Source organism: Carcharhinus amblyrhynchos, chromosome 34 (genome assembly GCF_965287045.1).
Source record: "Carcharhinus amblyrhynchos chromosome 34, sCarAmb.v2.hapA, whole genome shotgun sequence".
Lineage (NCBI taxonomy): Eukaryota > Metazoa > Chordata > Chondrichthyes > Carcharhiniformes > Carcharhinidae > Carcharhinus > Carcharhinus amblyrhynchos.
Window position 1 is genome coordinate 12,501,558 of NC_137357.1, and position 14,426 is coordinate 12,515,983.

The following is a 14,426-nucleotide window of genomic DNA, read 5'->3' on the forward strand; positions in this document are numbered from 1 at the left end:
GGGGGGACAGGGAGAGAGTGGGGTGGGGGGGGACAGGGAGAGAGTGAGGGGGGGATGGGGAGAGAGTGGGGGTGGGACGGGGAGTGGTGGGGAAGGGGAGAGAGGAGGGGGGAGGGAGGGTCAGGGGGTGGGGGGGGAAGAGGTCGAGAGGTTGGGGGGTGGGGGAGAAGGGGGTGGGAGAGAAGAGGGGAGGGGGAGAAGAGGGGAGGGGGGAGAGGTGGGAGCGAGTAGAGCCGGTGATGGGGTGGCAGAGGATAGATAGATAGAGAGAGAGAGAGAGAGAGAGACGTTATTGTATTAAGTAATCTCCTTCATGTGATGGAGGTTCTCATGCCAGTGCTGGAAGGTTGTGCTGGAAGGTTATGCTGGTCGCACATAGTTCCCGGGGAATGTTCCGAAATTGTTGGTTCGTCGAGATGTGCCTGCATGGGAGAGATAGTGTCGCCAAGTGAATACGGTGGAGTTGTCTCCGTTGTGTGAATGCTGCCTAACATTATACGTGAGAGCTTCCTTCATCCTGATCATTCGTAGGAAAAACCTTACCTACAAACCAGCCATCATCACATTTCTCCATGACATCCACAAGATCACCTTCGATCAATTCCAATTCATCCCCATTCACAGGATGATAGTTATACAGTGCCCTGTACCTGGAACAGGGACAGAATTTAGAAAACAGAATATCCAAACCATAGAAAATTACAGCTCAGAAACAGGCCTTTTGGCCCTACTTGTCTGTGCCGAACCATTTTTTGCCTAGTCCCACTGACCTGTACATGGACCACACCCCTCTCATCCATGAGCCCGTCCACATTTTTCTTGAATGTTAGAAGTGACCCCTCATTTACCACTTTATCTGGCAGCTCATTCCACACTCCCATCACTCTCTGCGTGAAGAAGCCCCCCCACTAATATTCCCTTTAAACTTTTCTTTCACCCTTAACCCATGCCCTCTGGTTTTTTTTTTCTCTCCTAGCCTCAGTGGAAAAAGCCTGCTTGCATTCACTCTATCTATACCCATCAAGATCTTATATACCTCGATCAAATCTCCCTTTATTATTCTGTGCTCCAGGGAATAAAGTCCTAACCTATTCAATCTCTCTCTGAAACTCAGCTTCTCAAGTCCCGGCAACATCCTTCTGAACCTTCTCTGCACTCTCTCAACCTTATTTACATCCTCCCTGTAACTAGGTGACCAAAACTGTACACAGCACTCAATTCGGCCTCACCAATGCCTTATACAACCTTACCATAACACTCCAACTTTTGCACTCGATACTCCGATTTATAAAGGCCAATGTACCAAAAGCTGTCTTTACGATCCTATCCACCTGTGATGTCACTTTTAGGGAATTCTGTAGCTGTATTCCCAGATTCCTCTGTTCAACTGCACTCTTCAGAGTCTTACCATTTACCCTGTACGTTCTACTTTGGTTTGTACTTCCAAAGTGCAATATTTCACACTTGTCTGAATTAAATTACATTTGCCATTTTTCAGCCCATTTTTCTAGTTGGTCCAAAACCCTCTGCAAGCTTTGAAAATCTTACTCACTGTCCACTACACCTCCAATCTTTGTATCATCAGCAAATTTACTGATCCACTTTACTACATTATCATCCAGATCATTGATATAGATGACAAACAACAATTGACCCAACACTAATCCCTGCGGCACACCACTAGTCACAGGCCTCCACTCAGAGAAGCAATTCTCCACAACCACTCTCTGGCTTCTTCCATTGAGCCAGTGTCTAATCCAATTTACTACCTCCCCATGGAAACCTAGTGACTGAACTAACCTCCCATGAGGGATCTTGCTGAAATCCAGGTAGACAACATCCACTGCCTTCCCTTCATCCACTTTCCTGTAACCTCCTCGAAAAACTCTAATAGACTGGTCAAACATGACCTACCGTGCACAAAGCCATGTTGACTCTCCCTAATAAGTCCCTGTCTATCCAAATATTTGTTTATCCTATCCCTTATTACACCTTCCAATAACTTGCCCACCACCGATGTCAAACTTACTGGCCTGTAATTTCCCAGATTTCTTTTGGAACCTTTTTTAAACAACGGAACACCCTCCAATCATCTGGCACCTCCCCCGTGAATACTGACATTTTAAATATGTCTGCCAGCGCCCCTGCAAGTTTAACACTAGCCTCCCTCAAGGTCCGTGGGAATACCCTGTCCCATCCTGGGGATTTATCCACTCTGATTTGCCTCAAGACAGCCAGCACCTCCTCCCCTATAATCTGTAAAGGTTCCATGACCTCCATACCTGTTTGCCCTATTTCCATAGATTCCATGCCCGTTTCCTCAGTAAATACGGATGCAAAAAACCCATTAAGTTTCTTTCCCATCTCTTTTGGTTCCATACACAGTCTATCACTCTGGTCTTCAAGAGGACCAATTTTATCCCTCACTATCCTTTTGCTCCTTACATACCTGTAGAATCTCTTTGGATTTTCCTTCACTCTGTCTGCCAAAGCAACGTCATGTCTTCTTTTAGCCCTCCTGATTTCCTTCTTAAGTAGCTTCTTGCACTTTTTATACTCCTCGAGCATCTGATCTGTTCCTTGCTGCCTGTACATTTCATACAACTCTCTCTTCCTCTTAATCAGTGTTACAATCTCCCTCGAGAACCAAGGTTCCTTATTCCTATTTACTTTGCCTTTAATCCTGACGTGAACATAGAAACTCTCAAAATTTCTCCTTTGAAGGCCTCCCACTTTCCATTTACATCCTTACCAGGGAACAGCCTGTGCCAATCCACACTTCCCAGATCCCTTCTCATTTCATCAAATTTGGCCTTTTTCCAGTTCAAAACTTCAAACCGAGGACCAGATCTATCTTTATCCATGATCAGGTTGAAACTAATGGCAATATGATCACTGGATCCAAAGTGTTCCCTCACACTCACATCCATCACCTACCCTAACTCATTTCCCAATAGGAGATCCAATATCGCATCCTCTCTAGTTGGCACCTCTATATATTGATGTAGAAAATTCTCCTGAACACATTTTACAAACTCTACCCCATCTAAACCTTTAACAGTATGAGAGTCCCAATCTACGTCCACCCACACAGAAATCAGAAAATATTCTTCCATTTTTACAGAATTCCCATTCCATGAAGACCAATAAACCAGGTGAGCAGCCCATGTGTGCAACCCAAAAAACGGAATGGAAAACTGCTCTTCCCCCAGACCCATGGAAATAGGATGCAATTCCTTGCCGTATCCTTGGAAATGGGATCCAGCCCCATCTTCCCAGACCCTTGGGAATGGGGTCCAGCTCCTACGCCCAGGGTTTATTCCCACTTATTCCCAGTGGGATCAGAGAGCCATGACCTTGATCGCTGATTCTGATCTTCCCAGGAATGTTCCCTTGACTTGAGTGAAGGGGTAAATACTCTGGATAGAGATGCATGGGACACGAATGAACTGAGTGCTCCTGATTTCCCAATCTTACCCCGACCTCACCCCCCTAGAATCCCAGTCAATTGGACTGTTACTCACGGACTCCAGCCAGCACCAAGCACAACTCCTAAAGCTCCGATCTGGGGTCCTGTTGGCTCGGTATAAATTTTGCGTGATTGGAAGCAGGGCTCAGAGGTCATCTGGAACTGTCCAATTGTAAAGAGCAAAGAGTTTAGTAACAGAAATGGTAACAATAACGTTCAAGCCTAACTCACCGTGTCAAGGAGCTCAGGACTTGCAGAGTAGCTGAGTTGGAGTCGTCATAGAACCAAGACTCTGAATATTCCCTCAGCAGCTTCACACCTCAAATAATTATTCATAATTCCAACCTAATCCTTGCATACAGAGAGGGTTTCTTACAGGTGCTCCCTGTGAACCCTCCATCACCCATGTCTGCTGGCTGGACACAGCCCGGCGTTCCCGTTCCATACCTGGACAGAGCTTGGGCAACCCAGTGGAGATCTCGCCATGTGCAAATCCTCTCCTTTCCAAGGGCAATTCTGGGATGGAGGATGTTGCTTTGGTTGATCCTGTTTTTAAAGAGATTCAGGGATTGCTGTCCCCTCTGCATGTTTGACATACATATGGAGTGAGAGAGATTGCATCCCCTCCTTCTCTATTTTTGATCTTTACTCCCTCGATGTGGAGGGAGTAGGACAGTCAGACGCTTCCTGGTGGGACTTCCTGGGTCAATTCAAGGATCAACAGATCCAAGCAGCCTCTCCCCTCAGGAATGCAGTGGAAATGATATGCTTGTACTTCATTCTAGGATGGGAAATCATTGTGAGACTCCTTTCACTGCCCTTCCTGCTCCTTGTGGAAGATTCCAGAATTAACTCAGCTCATTTATTTTTATCAATTCTCAGGATGTGGGTGGGCGTCGCTGAATGTCCCGAATCCCCAAGATGTGGGGGATTGTTAGTGGTAATTCGTTATGTTCTCCGTTATGGCTCTTGATCAAACAACAACTTGATTTTAAGATTCTCATCCTTATTTTCAAATCGTTCCATAGCTTCACCCCTCCTTAAATCTGTAATTTCCTCCAAACTCACAACCCTCTGAGCTTTCTGCATTCCCACCAATTCTGGTCTCTTGAGAATCCCTGATTTTAATACCTCTGCCAGTTTCTGGGATCTGGGAATATCCTCCCTGAAGCTCTTCAACTCCCTTTCCTCTAAAAAACCTAGCTTTTGGTCAACTGTTCTGATATTTCCTTATGTGGCGTGGTATTGTGCTTTATTTCACCATGCTTCCCTGACGCACCTTCAGACTTTTCATCATATTAAAGATGCTATGAAAATAAAGCGGTTGATCCTTACCTGCTGATTGGAGGATACAGTTGGCATGGTTACTGCGCCTCGGCCCAGAGGTGGGATTGGTGCCTGCGGGTCCCAGGTGAGAGGGGAGACTGAACTGTCTCCATGCTGATTGGTTGACAAAGCTGGCACCGAGTAATGATTGGTTCTTGATGTCAGAACTGTTGGCTGATTGGTGGATACCATTGGTGCTGAGTTCTGTTTCTCTGGGAGTCTAATTGATGAATCTGAGCCCTCCTTTTTTGTGGAGGTTGGCAAAATTTTAGGGTATTGCTGGGTTGTCAGAGTTGTTGAAACATTGGGGTATTTCTGGGTGATTGGAGCAGGTAAAGCTTGCGGGTATTGCTGGGTTATGGAGGTGGGTGATGTATTAGGGTATTGTTGAACGATTGAGGTGGATGAGGTATTGGGGTATTGCTGGGTGACTGGATTGGGTGACGTATTGGGATATTGTTGGGTGATCGGATTGGGTGAGATATTGGGATATTGTTGGGTGATTGAATTGGGTGAGGTATTGGGATAATGTTGGGTTAGGGCAGTTGGTGGGGATTTGGGGAATTGCTGAGTTATTGAGGTGGGTGAAGTATTAGGGTATTGCTGGGTTATGGGGTTGGGTGAAACATTGGGGTATTGCTGGGTTATCGGGGTGGATGAGGTATTGGAATATTTCTGGATGATTGGGGTGGATAAAACATTGGGGTATTGCTGGGTGATTGGATTGGGTGAGGTATTGGGGTATTTCTGTGTTAGGGCAGTTGGGGATTTGGGATAATGTTGGGTTATGGGGGCAAGTGACGTTTGTGGGTATTGCTGGTTTGGAGTTGTTGGCGAGGTCATGGCATGTTGCTGGGTTACGGGGGTGGAAGTATTGCAGTGATATGGAGCTGGAGGACTCGCTATGGTTTTCAGTTGCTGCTGGGTTATGGGGGATGGTGGGGTTGTAAAGTATGGATGGGTTACAGGGGTGGGTGAAATATTGGGGTATGGCTGGGTTGTCAGAGATGGTGAAGCTTTGGGGTATGGCTGGGTTACGGGGGTGGGTGAGGTATTAGGATAATGATGGGTTACAGGGGTGGGTGACATGTTGGGGTGTGGCTGAGTTACATGGGTGGATGAGGTATTGGGAGGTTGCTGGATTGGGATGGTCGGTGAAGTATTGGGATAGTGGTGATTTGGGGACATTGGGACTGAACCAATGGCATATTCACCAGCATTTTTCACCTTTGGACTTTTTACCACCTGTACATAATTGGCTGGAAAGATCCCTTGTCGGCTGGTTCCTGTGATTCTCCCCTCCAACCAGTTGTCATCAACTCTTCTGATCAGTGAGATTGTTTCACCCTGAGCCATAAACAAGTGATAGAATCTTTGTAAGACCATGCTGAACTTCGAACTATGTAATCAAGACCATTGACTTCCAGCTCTATAACATCATCTGACTCCAACCCTAACTTGAGTTCATCTGCTGCTGAAACTATGCTCTTGGTATCTCCAATCTGATACCCCAATAGTTTTGTGCATGGTTTCCCATCATCTACTCCCCATAAACCTCAGCTCATCCAAATCTCTGCTGTCCATATCCTCACTCACTCACACAAAGTCCTGTTCATCCTTTATCCCTGCGTTCGATGACCTAGATATTGGATCTCAGTTCAGTAACATCCCTGTATTCAAATTCCTCCATCACCTCCCCCTTCACTATCTCTGCAATCTCCTCGGAGGTATCAGCACTCATCTAATGCTGGCCTCCTGCTCAACCTTGTCTTCAGCTGTCTGGGTCTGAAGCTGTGGAATTCTCTGCTTAAACATCTCCACCAATCTCTTCACCTGAACACATTCCTGAAGACCAACCTCTTCAACTAAATCCATTGGCTCTCCTGTTGAAGCTTGGGGTCAAAGCATTTTTTAAATAATGGCTCTTATGATGCAGCTTTGGTCGATAAAAGGTGCATTATAAATACAAGTTGTTGTTATAATCATTGGATGCTTCCACAAAACACCATTAACACTTGCGCATACGTGATATCTGTAATCTAAATTGAAATTAGCCTCAATCCAGAGAGATCAGTTAAAGCCACATTGTAAAACTGCATCAATCTAGAACTACATAAATAGGACTGAGTCCTCCAGCACTGACAAACCAAGCTCTGGGCTTGAGGGAAGCAATGTGAAGCCTCTTGAAAACCTTGGTTAGACCATACTTAAGAGTAATGTGCATAATATAAAAAAGATATACAATGGCAGTGGAGAAGGTGCAAAAAGATTTAGCAGAGCAATGCTGAGAGGTTATATCCATCAGGAAATGCTGAACAGACCGGAACCATAGATCTATTTTATGGGAAGCCTGGTAAACACATGAGCGAGAAAGGAACACTATTGATAGGGAGTGGTGAAGAGGGGAGGGAGGAGACTTGCGTGGAACTTGCCTTCCAAGGCGTTCACCATCCTGACTTGTAAATATATCACTGTTCCTTCATTATCGCTGGGTCAAAATTCTGGAACTACCTCCCTAACAGCACTGTGGTTATACCCACACCAGATGGACTGCAGCGGTTCAAGAAGGCAGCTCACCGTCACCTTCTCAAGGAGAAACAGGGATGTGCATTTGCTTAGCCAACAATGCCAACATTTCATGAATGAATAAAAACAGAAGAAATACCAGCACAGAGCAAATGCAATGAATGACTGTTTCTGTGTTGGAAAAAATTTATGATGGAAACAAATCCTCTCTCAATCGAAGTCTGGGACAAGTTAGCCTTTCCAGCAACAGCACTGGAACCCATAGTGGATCACTCACCCTGGCAGTTTGCCAGGCTGAACCTTCATGGGGACCTCAGCTCTGTGCACCATTGTGCCAGTTCCACCAACAGCTCACATTAGGCAGCAACACTGTCTCCCTGCAAATCTGCATCAGTATCGAGATATCCTACGGCTCTGACAACTCCACTCCCAAACTGCAAACTACTCCCAAGACCCAATCCTGCCCCGCTCAGGAGTCCTGCTCTGATATGGCCATCTCTGATTGTGGACCGTGATTTGCTGGTCTCCGTTTTCTCTAGCCTCTCTTCCCAGCCAGCTGAGTATTTGCTGATGGAGATTGCTCCAGGACCTTGGAGTTGGTGACCTTGTCCTGCCATGAAATTACTGAGGATAAGTCTGAGACAGCTAAAGTGGAAACAAGCCTTATCTCCTGTCTGGTCAGTCTTACCAGTATAGAGGAGTGGGCTCAGGACACAGCCTTGATAGATTTGCAGTTTGATGTTCTCAGCCAGATTACTGATATTCCACACCCAAAGAACAATATAGGACAGGAACAAGATCTTCGGCCCACCAATTCTGTGCTGACAGAGATGCCTCTCTTATGTAATATTTTCTTGCCTCTACATGGTCCAGGTCTATTTCCTGCCTATTCATGTATCTATCCAGATGCCTCTTGAATGTTGTTGTAGAATCTACTTCCACCACCTCCTCTGGTAGTGCATTCCAGGCATTGACCACCCTGTGTGTGAAAAACGTCCCTTTACATCTCTTGTAAACTTCCCCCCTTCTCACTTTCAACCTATGCCTCTGAGTAATTGACCCTTTAACCCTGGAAAAAGTCTCTGACTATCCACTCTATCCAAGCCTGTCATAATCTTGTAAACCTCTATCAGGTCCCCCCTCATCCTCTGACATTCCAATGAAAATAATCCAAGTTTATTCAACCTTTCTTCATAGTCCATATTCTCCAAACCAGTCAACACCCTGGGAAATCTCTTCTGCACCATTTCCAATTCAACATCCTTCTGGTCGTGTGGTGACCAGAATTGTGTATGATACTCCAAATGCAGCCTCAACAAAGTCTTTTCCAGCTAAACATGATTTTCCCATTCCTAGACTCAAAGCCCCGACTGAAGGCGGCCAACATGTTTTACACTTTCTTGATCATCTCTTGACCATTCTCTGACTCCGCTGGGATGTTACAGCCACAGCTTTTGCAATGTGTGCGTTGATTTCAGTCTCAAGTGACAGATTGTTGGCAATTGTGGAGCCCAACTATGTGAAGCTAACAATAACCTCCAGTCAAAGCTGATAGATGGCAGTATAACACAATCAAAGAACAAACAAAATTACAGCACAGGAACTGGCTCTTGGGCTCTCCAAGCCTGCACTGACCATGCCGCTCGACTTAACTAAAATCCCTCCCCTTCCGGGATCCTATCCCTCTATTCCCATCCTATTCATGTAATTGTCAAGATGCACATTAGAAGTCACTAACATATCCGCTTCCACCACCTCCCCTGGCAACAAGTTCCAGACACCCACCACTCTTTGTGTAACGAAATCTGCCTTGTACATCTGCTTTAAACCTTGCCCCTTGCACCTTAAACCTATGCCCCCTAGTAATTGACTATTCCACCCTGGGAAAAAGCTTCTGACTATCCACTCTCATGCCTCTCATAATCTTGTAGACCTCTATCAGGTCGCCCCTCAACTTCCGTCATTCCAGTGAGAACAAACCAAGTTTCTCCAACCTCGCCTCATAGCTAATGCCCTCCATACCAGGCAACATCCTGCTAAATCTTTTCTGTACCCTCTCTAAAGCCTCCTCATCCTTCTGGCAGTGTGGCGACCAGAATTGAACACTACATTCCAGGATTCTATAAAATTGCAACATGACTTGCCAATTTTTAAACTCAATGCCCCGGTCGATGAAGGCAAGCATGCATGCCTTATGTCTTCTTGACTACCTTCTCCACCTGCATTGCCACTTTCAATGACCTGTGTACCCGTACACCCAGATCCCTTTGCCTGTCAATATTCTTAAGGTCTTACTCTTACTTGTTAGGTTATACTTTTACTTATCCTGGACCATGACTTTGCCTTCCCGATGCTGTTGATCAAGTCAAACTCTTTACAGTCTGTCTCTTTGCCGCTGAAGATGTTCCTCAATATGGAATATTAGTATGGCATCGTCAGCAAAGAGCAACTCTTCGATCAGCACTTGGGACACCTTTGTCTTGGATCTCAGGTGGGCAAGGCTGAACAGCTACCATCAGTTCTGGTATGTAAGGAGACACTCTCTGCTGATGAGCTGAAGAAAATCAGAGCAACAGAGAGAAGAATATGCCAAAGGGTGTCAGTGGCAGAACACAACCCTGTTTGACTCCACAGTGGCTCTCAAAGGGTTGCAATGTTGCCATCACATTGAGCAGCTTTGGCAGGCAGTCAATCCACCTCAACAGCTTCAATAGTTGGTCTCAGGGTTGGTGAGATTGCTGAAGGTAATACATAATCGTCTCCTCTTGAAGATGTGGATTGAAAAGATCATGTCAGGTGTAGAGCTTCCAGTTCTGAAACCACACTGGGATTTGAGGTAGACGTATTCAGCTAGGATCTGCAATCTGATAAGGCTGATGAGTAAATACTCTGCCACACGGATCAGTAGGGAGGTGCCGTGATTGTTGTTGCGTTCACTGTTGTCACCCTTGTTCTTGTACAGGTTCACCATCTTTGCACCACATGGCCTAAGGCACTACCCCTCCATCCAGCAGAAGCAGAACAGTTTGTGTAAATGTTACAGGAATGTCCATTTCCCATTCAGGTATACCACCAGCAACTGGAGCTTTGTCTATTGCAAGGAAGTCAACAGTTTTGCTGAGCTCCTCCACCGCAGGTTCAATATCCTTCTCCAGTCATGAAAGGTAGACTTTCTCTGATGTCTAGAGCTCCGTCACTGACAGTGCATGTCACTGCAGGACAACTCAAAGTACTGCTGCATTCTACAGACTTAATTCTGATTGGATTAATGTGAGAATGGGGAAGATGGAAGTGTTGTCGAAGAACTGGCAAAATGTAGTGCGAATGCTCCTTTCCCTGAACTGGCTCAGAATTCCTCTGTAAATCTCCACACTTCCACAAGATGGTGCTGAAACTCAGGCAGGATAGCCTAGGGTGCAGGAGAGAGCGAAAGTAAGAGAATAAGGGAAGGAAAACTGAGAGAAAGAGAGGCATGCAGATTAACAGACTGAGACACACACACAGACAGCAAAAGGAAGACAGATACACACAGAGTTAAAATACAGTACAGGAGGACCATATTCAGCCCATTGTGACTGTGCAAGCTCTGGTTTTCTGTCATTGACCCAATTTCACATGAGCAATGATACTGTCATATTAATCCCATATGCTATTGTCTCACTAACGATTGAGATTAGTTCATGCTTTAGTTAAATCAAAGCTATTTACACATGTGCGCACACATACACACACACGCACGTGCACACCCACATACACACACCTTGCGAAAGGAGAGCTCCACACTTAAGTCCCCTTTGAAACTGAAAACAGCGATAGCTTCTCCATACTCCAGGATTTGAATTGGCGGGCTTTTAATCGGAGTTGGTCTTTCAGTCGCTGGAATAAACTGAAAAAGGAAAATAAGTCTAAAGTTTTAAGTTTAATTTAAAATTGATTTATTAGTGTCACAAGTAGGCTTACATTAACACTGTAATGAAGTTACTGTGAAAATCCCACACTCCGACGCCTGTTTGGGCCAATGCACCTAACTAGCACATCTTTCAGACTGTGGGAGGAAACTGGAGCACCGGGAGGAAACCCACGCAGACGGGACAGCAGTCAGTTCAGGGCTGAGCGTTGAGGAGAATCCACTAAGGCTGGATTTGGAATTTCTCAAATCTCTCATCGCTCAATACCACAATCCAGGAAGGGTCCAATAACCCTCCACTGGACAGATCCGAGTCCTCCCAACAGGAGTCCAATATTCTACTGCAGAGATCCCTGTCCACCCCAGCAAGAGGTTTCTCCTCTACCCAACTTCTCAGTCATCTCCAGACCTTTCTTTGCAGAATAACAGGCACCAAGCTGGTTGCAAATTGAGGAGAAACGTCCTACCTCAACATAAGATGTAGGAAAGATTCCGAGCCTCCCATGGTGCTCCCCTTTGAGCCAGTTCTGGTCGAGCACTTTGTGAATATAGACAACATCTCCCTTCTGAAGAGTGAGTTCTCTAGAGGGCAAACCACAGGAATAAGGTGAAAAGAATCATCAAAGCACATGGAAAATCTCTTGATGCCAAGCAAAATGACAGCAGCACAAGAACTGAGCAACCAGCATGATGTTTTATCCTCTGCAGTAGACTGTTGTATGCAAAGCAAAATTCAAGGTGGTGGCAGCAATGTCCTGAGAGGATTAAATCCTCAGAGAGAGAGAGAGAGAGAGAGAGAGAGTGAGACCACAAGAGACTTCCCTCCCACACTGATGGCTCTCAAGTGTTGACTCCCACTGGATTCATAGGTTTCACATGTCCTCCAGTAACCGATCCAGTGACCAATGACAAACTGACACTGATAAACATAAACTATTCAACCATGTGAGTATCAAAGCATTCAATACATGAAACTGTATGCAGAGGCAAGTGAGGAGCTGCTACTAGCTCAGGAGCAGGAATCCTGGATGAATCCACCTTCCCTGACCGAGGCATGTTGATGCCATTTTAATCCTGGTTTTTGCCTGGATATAGAGGGGAGCTGAAGTAATGGGACATGATCCAGGAAGGGATCATCATCTGTGGAGGGATAAAGTGCCAGTTTGAATGTCCCAGCTGTCACTGGGTTTGTGTTAGGCTGGATGGCCCAGCTGGCCTTATCTTGTCCATTGACCTCCTCTCCCATCTCACTGCTCTCTGTACGCTCAACTTACTTTGGAGATTCAGCCTGGAAATCAAACTTGGCCCGTGCAGCCTTCATCTGTGGAAAGAATCAGAACAAGTCAGCTGAAGAAAGTAATCTCCTCTGGAACCACAATCACTGCCTGCTTCTCAGTTCCCAACAGAACACAACTCACTCAACCAAATTCAGCTGTTGAAAGGAAGGGCTAGGCTCACAAACACTCCTAGGATAGGGACAGCACGGGATTAGATACAGAGTAAAGCTCCCTCTGCACTGTCCCCATCAAACACTCCCAGGACAGGTAAAGCATGGAGTTTGATACAAAATAAAGCTACCACTACACTGTCCTCATTAAACACTCCCTGGACAGGTACAGCTTGGGGTTAAATACAGAGTAAAGCTCCTTATACACTGCCCCCATCAAACACTCCCAGGACAGGTACAGCACAGGGTGAGATATCGAGTAAAGCTCCCGCCATACTGCTCCCCCCATCAAACACTCCCAAGACAGGTACTGCAGAACGTTCGATCCAGACTAAAGCTCCTTTTGCACTGTACCCAGCAAAAAATCCCAGAACAGGTACAGCATGGGGTTAGATTTAGAGTAAAGCTCCCTTTATCCCAGCAAGATGAAGATCAGTTGGAGTCTTGGGCAGACAGGTGGCAGATGGAGTTTAATCCGGACAAATGTGAGATAATGGATTTTGGAAGGTCGAATATTGACAGGAAATATACAGTAAACGGCAGAACCCTTGAGAGAATTGACAGGCAGAGGGATCTGGGTGTACAAGTACACGGGTCACTAAAAGTGGCAATGCAGGTGGAGAAGGTACTCAAGAAGGCATTCGGCATGCTTGCCTTCATTGGCCGGGGCACTGAGTATAAAAATTGGCAAGTCATGTTGCAGCTTTATAGAATCTTAGTTAGGCCGCACTTGGAATATAGTGTTCAATTCAGGTCACCACACTACCAGAAGAATGTGGAGGCTTTGGAGAAGCTTCAGAAAAGATTTACTAAGAAGTTGCCTAATATGGAGGGCATCAGCTATGAGGAGAGGCTGGAGAAACTTGGTTTGTTCTCACTGGAATGACGGAGATTGAGAGGCGACCTGATACAAATCTACAACATTACATGAGGCATGGACAGAGTGGATCGTCAGAAGCTTTTTCCCAGGGTAGAAGAGTCAATCACTAGGGGGCACAGGTTTAAGGTGCGAGAGGCAAGGTTTAAAGGACATGTATGAGGCAGATTTTTTTAATGCAGAGGGTGGTGGGTGTCTGGAACTCATTGCCAGGGGAAGTAGTGGAAGCAGATACAATAGTAAGTTTTAAGTCTGGACAAATACATGAATAGCTTGGGAATAGAGGGATAAGGTCCTAGAAGCGGAGAGGGTTTTAGTTAAGTTGGGTAGCATGGTCAGTGCAAGCTTGGGGAGCCGAAGGGCCTGTTCCGGTGCTGTAATTTTCTTTGTTCTTTGTACACTGCTCTTCATCAAACACTCCCAGGACAGGTACAGCGCTGGGTTAGATACAGAGTAAAACCCCCTCTACACTGTCCCCATCAAACACTCCCAGGACAGATACAGCACGGGGTTAGATACAGAGTCAAGCTCCCGCTACACTTTATTCATGTTTGAAAGCATGCAATGGGATTTTTTACATTCTCTGAGAGGGCAAGTGTAGGTCTTAATTGTTCACTTGAAACTGGTCTATTTGAGAGTGCAGCACTCCCTCAGTCCCACCCTTCGATCAAGTCCCAGCATGTTATCATATGCTCATGGTTCTGCAGTGGAACAGGAATCTTCTGACTCTGAAGCAATTTATACGAGGGATACAGGTTTCATGCAGCCTGTTTCTCCACGCAGAACATTTTGGGTTCCTGCAAACCATGCACCGGTCCAATTGAAAGGGAATGTTGTTAGACAGGTTTCTTTCCCTAAGGAGCATTGTTGAACC

General features: G+C 45.8%; 1 protein-coding gene across 2 annotated transcripts in view; it reads right to left on the minus strand.

Moving 5' to 3' along the window:
* Positions 1-210: 210 nt before the first annotated feature.
* The window catches only part of sorbs3 (sorbin and SH3 domain containing 3), a 90,059-nt gene continuing 75,843 nt past the window's right edge, over positions 211-14,426 (minus strand). The window contains exons 14-20 of one of the 2 annotated variants that reach the window (XM_080217255.1): positions 12,503-12,549; positions 11,696-11,810; positions 11,082-11,207; positions 4,805-6,142; positions 3,525-3,631; positions 544-650; positions 211-422 (exon numbers count right to left, since the gene is read on the minus strand). In XM_080217255.1, the coding sequence (XP_080073381.1) occupies positions 361-422; positions 544-650; positions 3,525-3,631; positions 4,805-6,142; positions 11,082-11,207; positions 11,696-11,810; positions 12,503-12,549 (1,902 nt within the window). In that variant the 3' untranslated portion in view covers positions 211-360. The remainder of the gene's footprint in view (positions 423-543; positions 651-3,524; positions 3,632-4,804; positions 6,143-11,081; positions 11,208-11,695; positions 11,811-12,502; positions 12,550-14,426) is intronic. The other variant, XM_080217253.1, reaches the window with a different exon arrangement.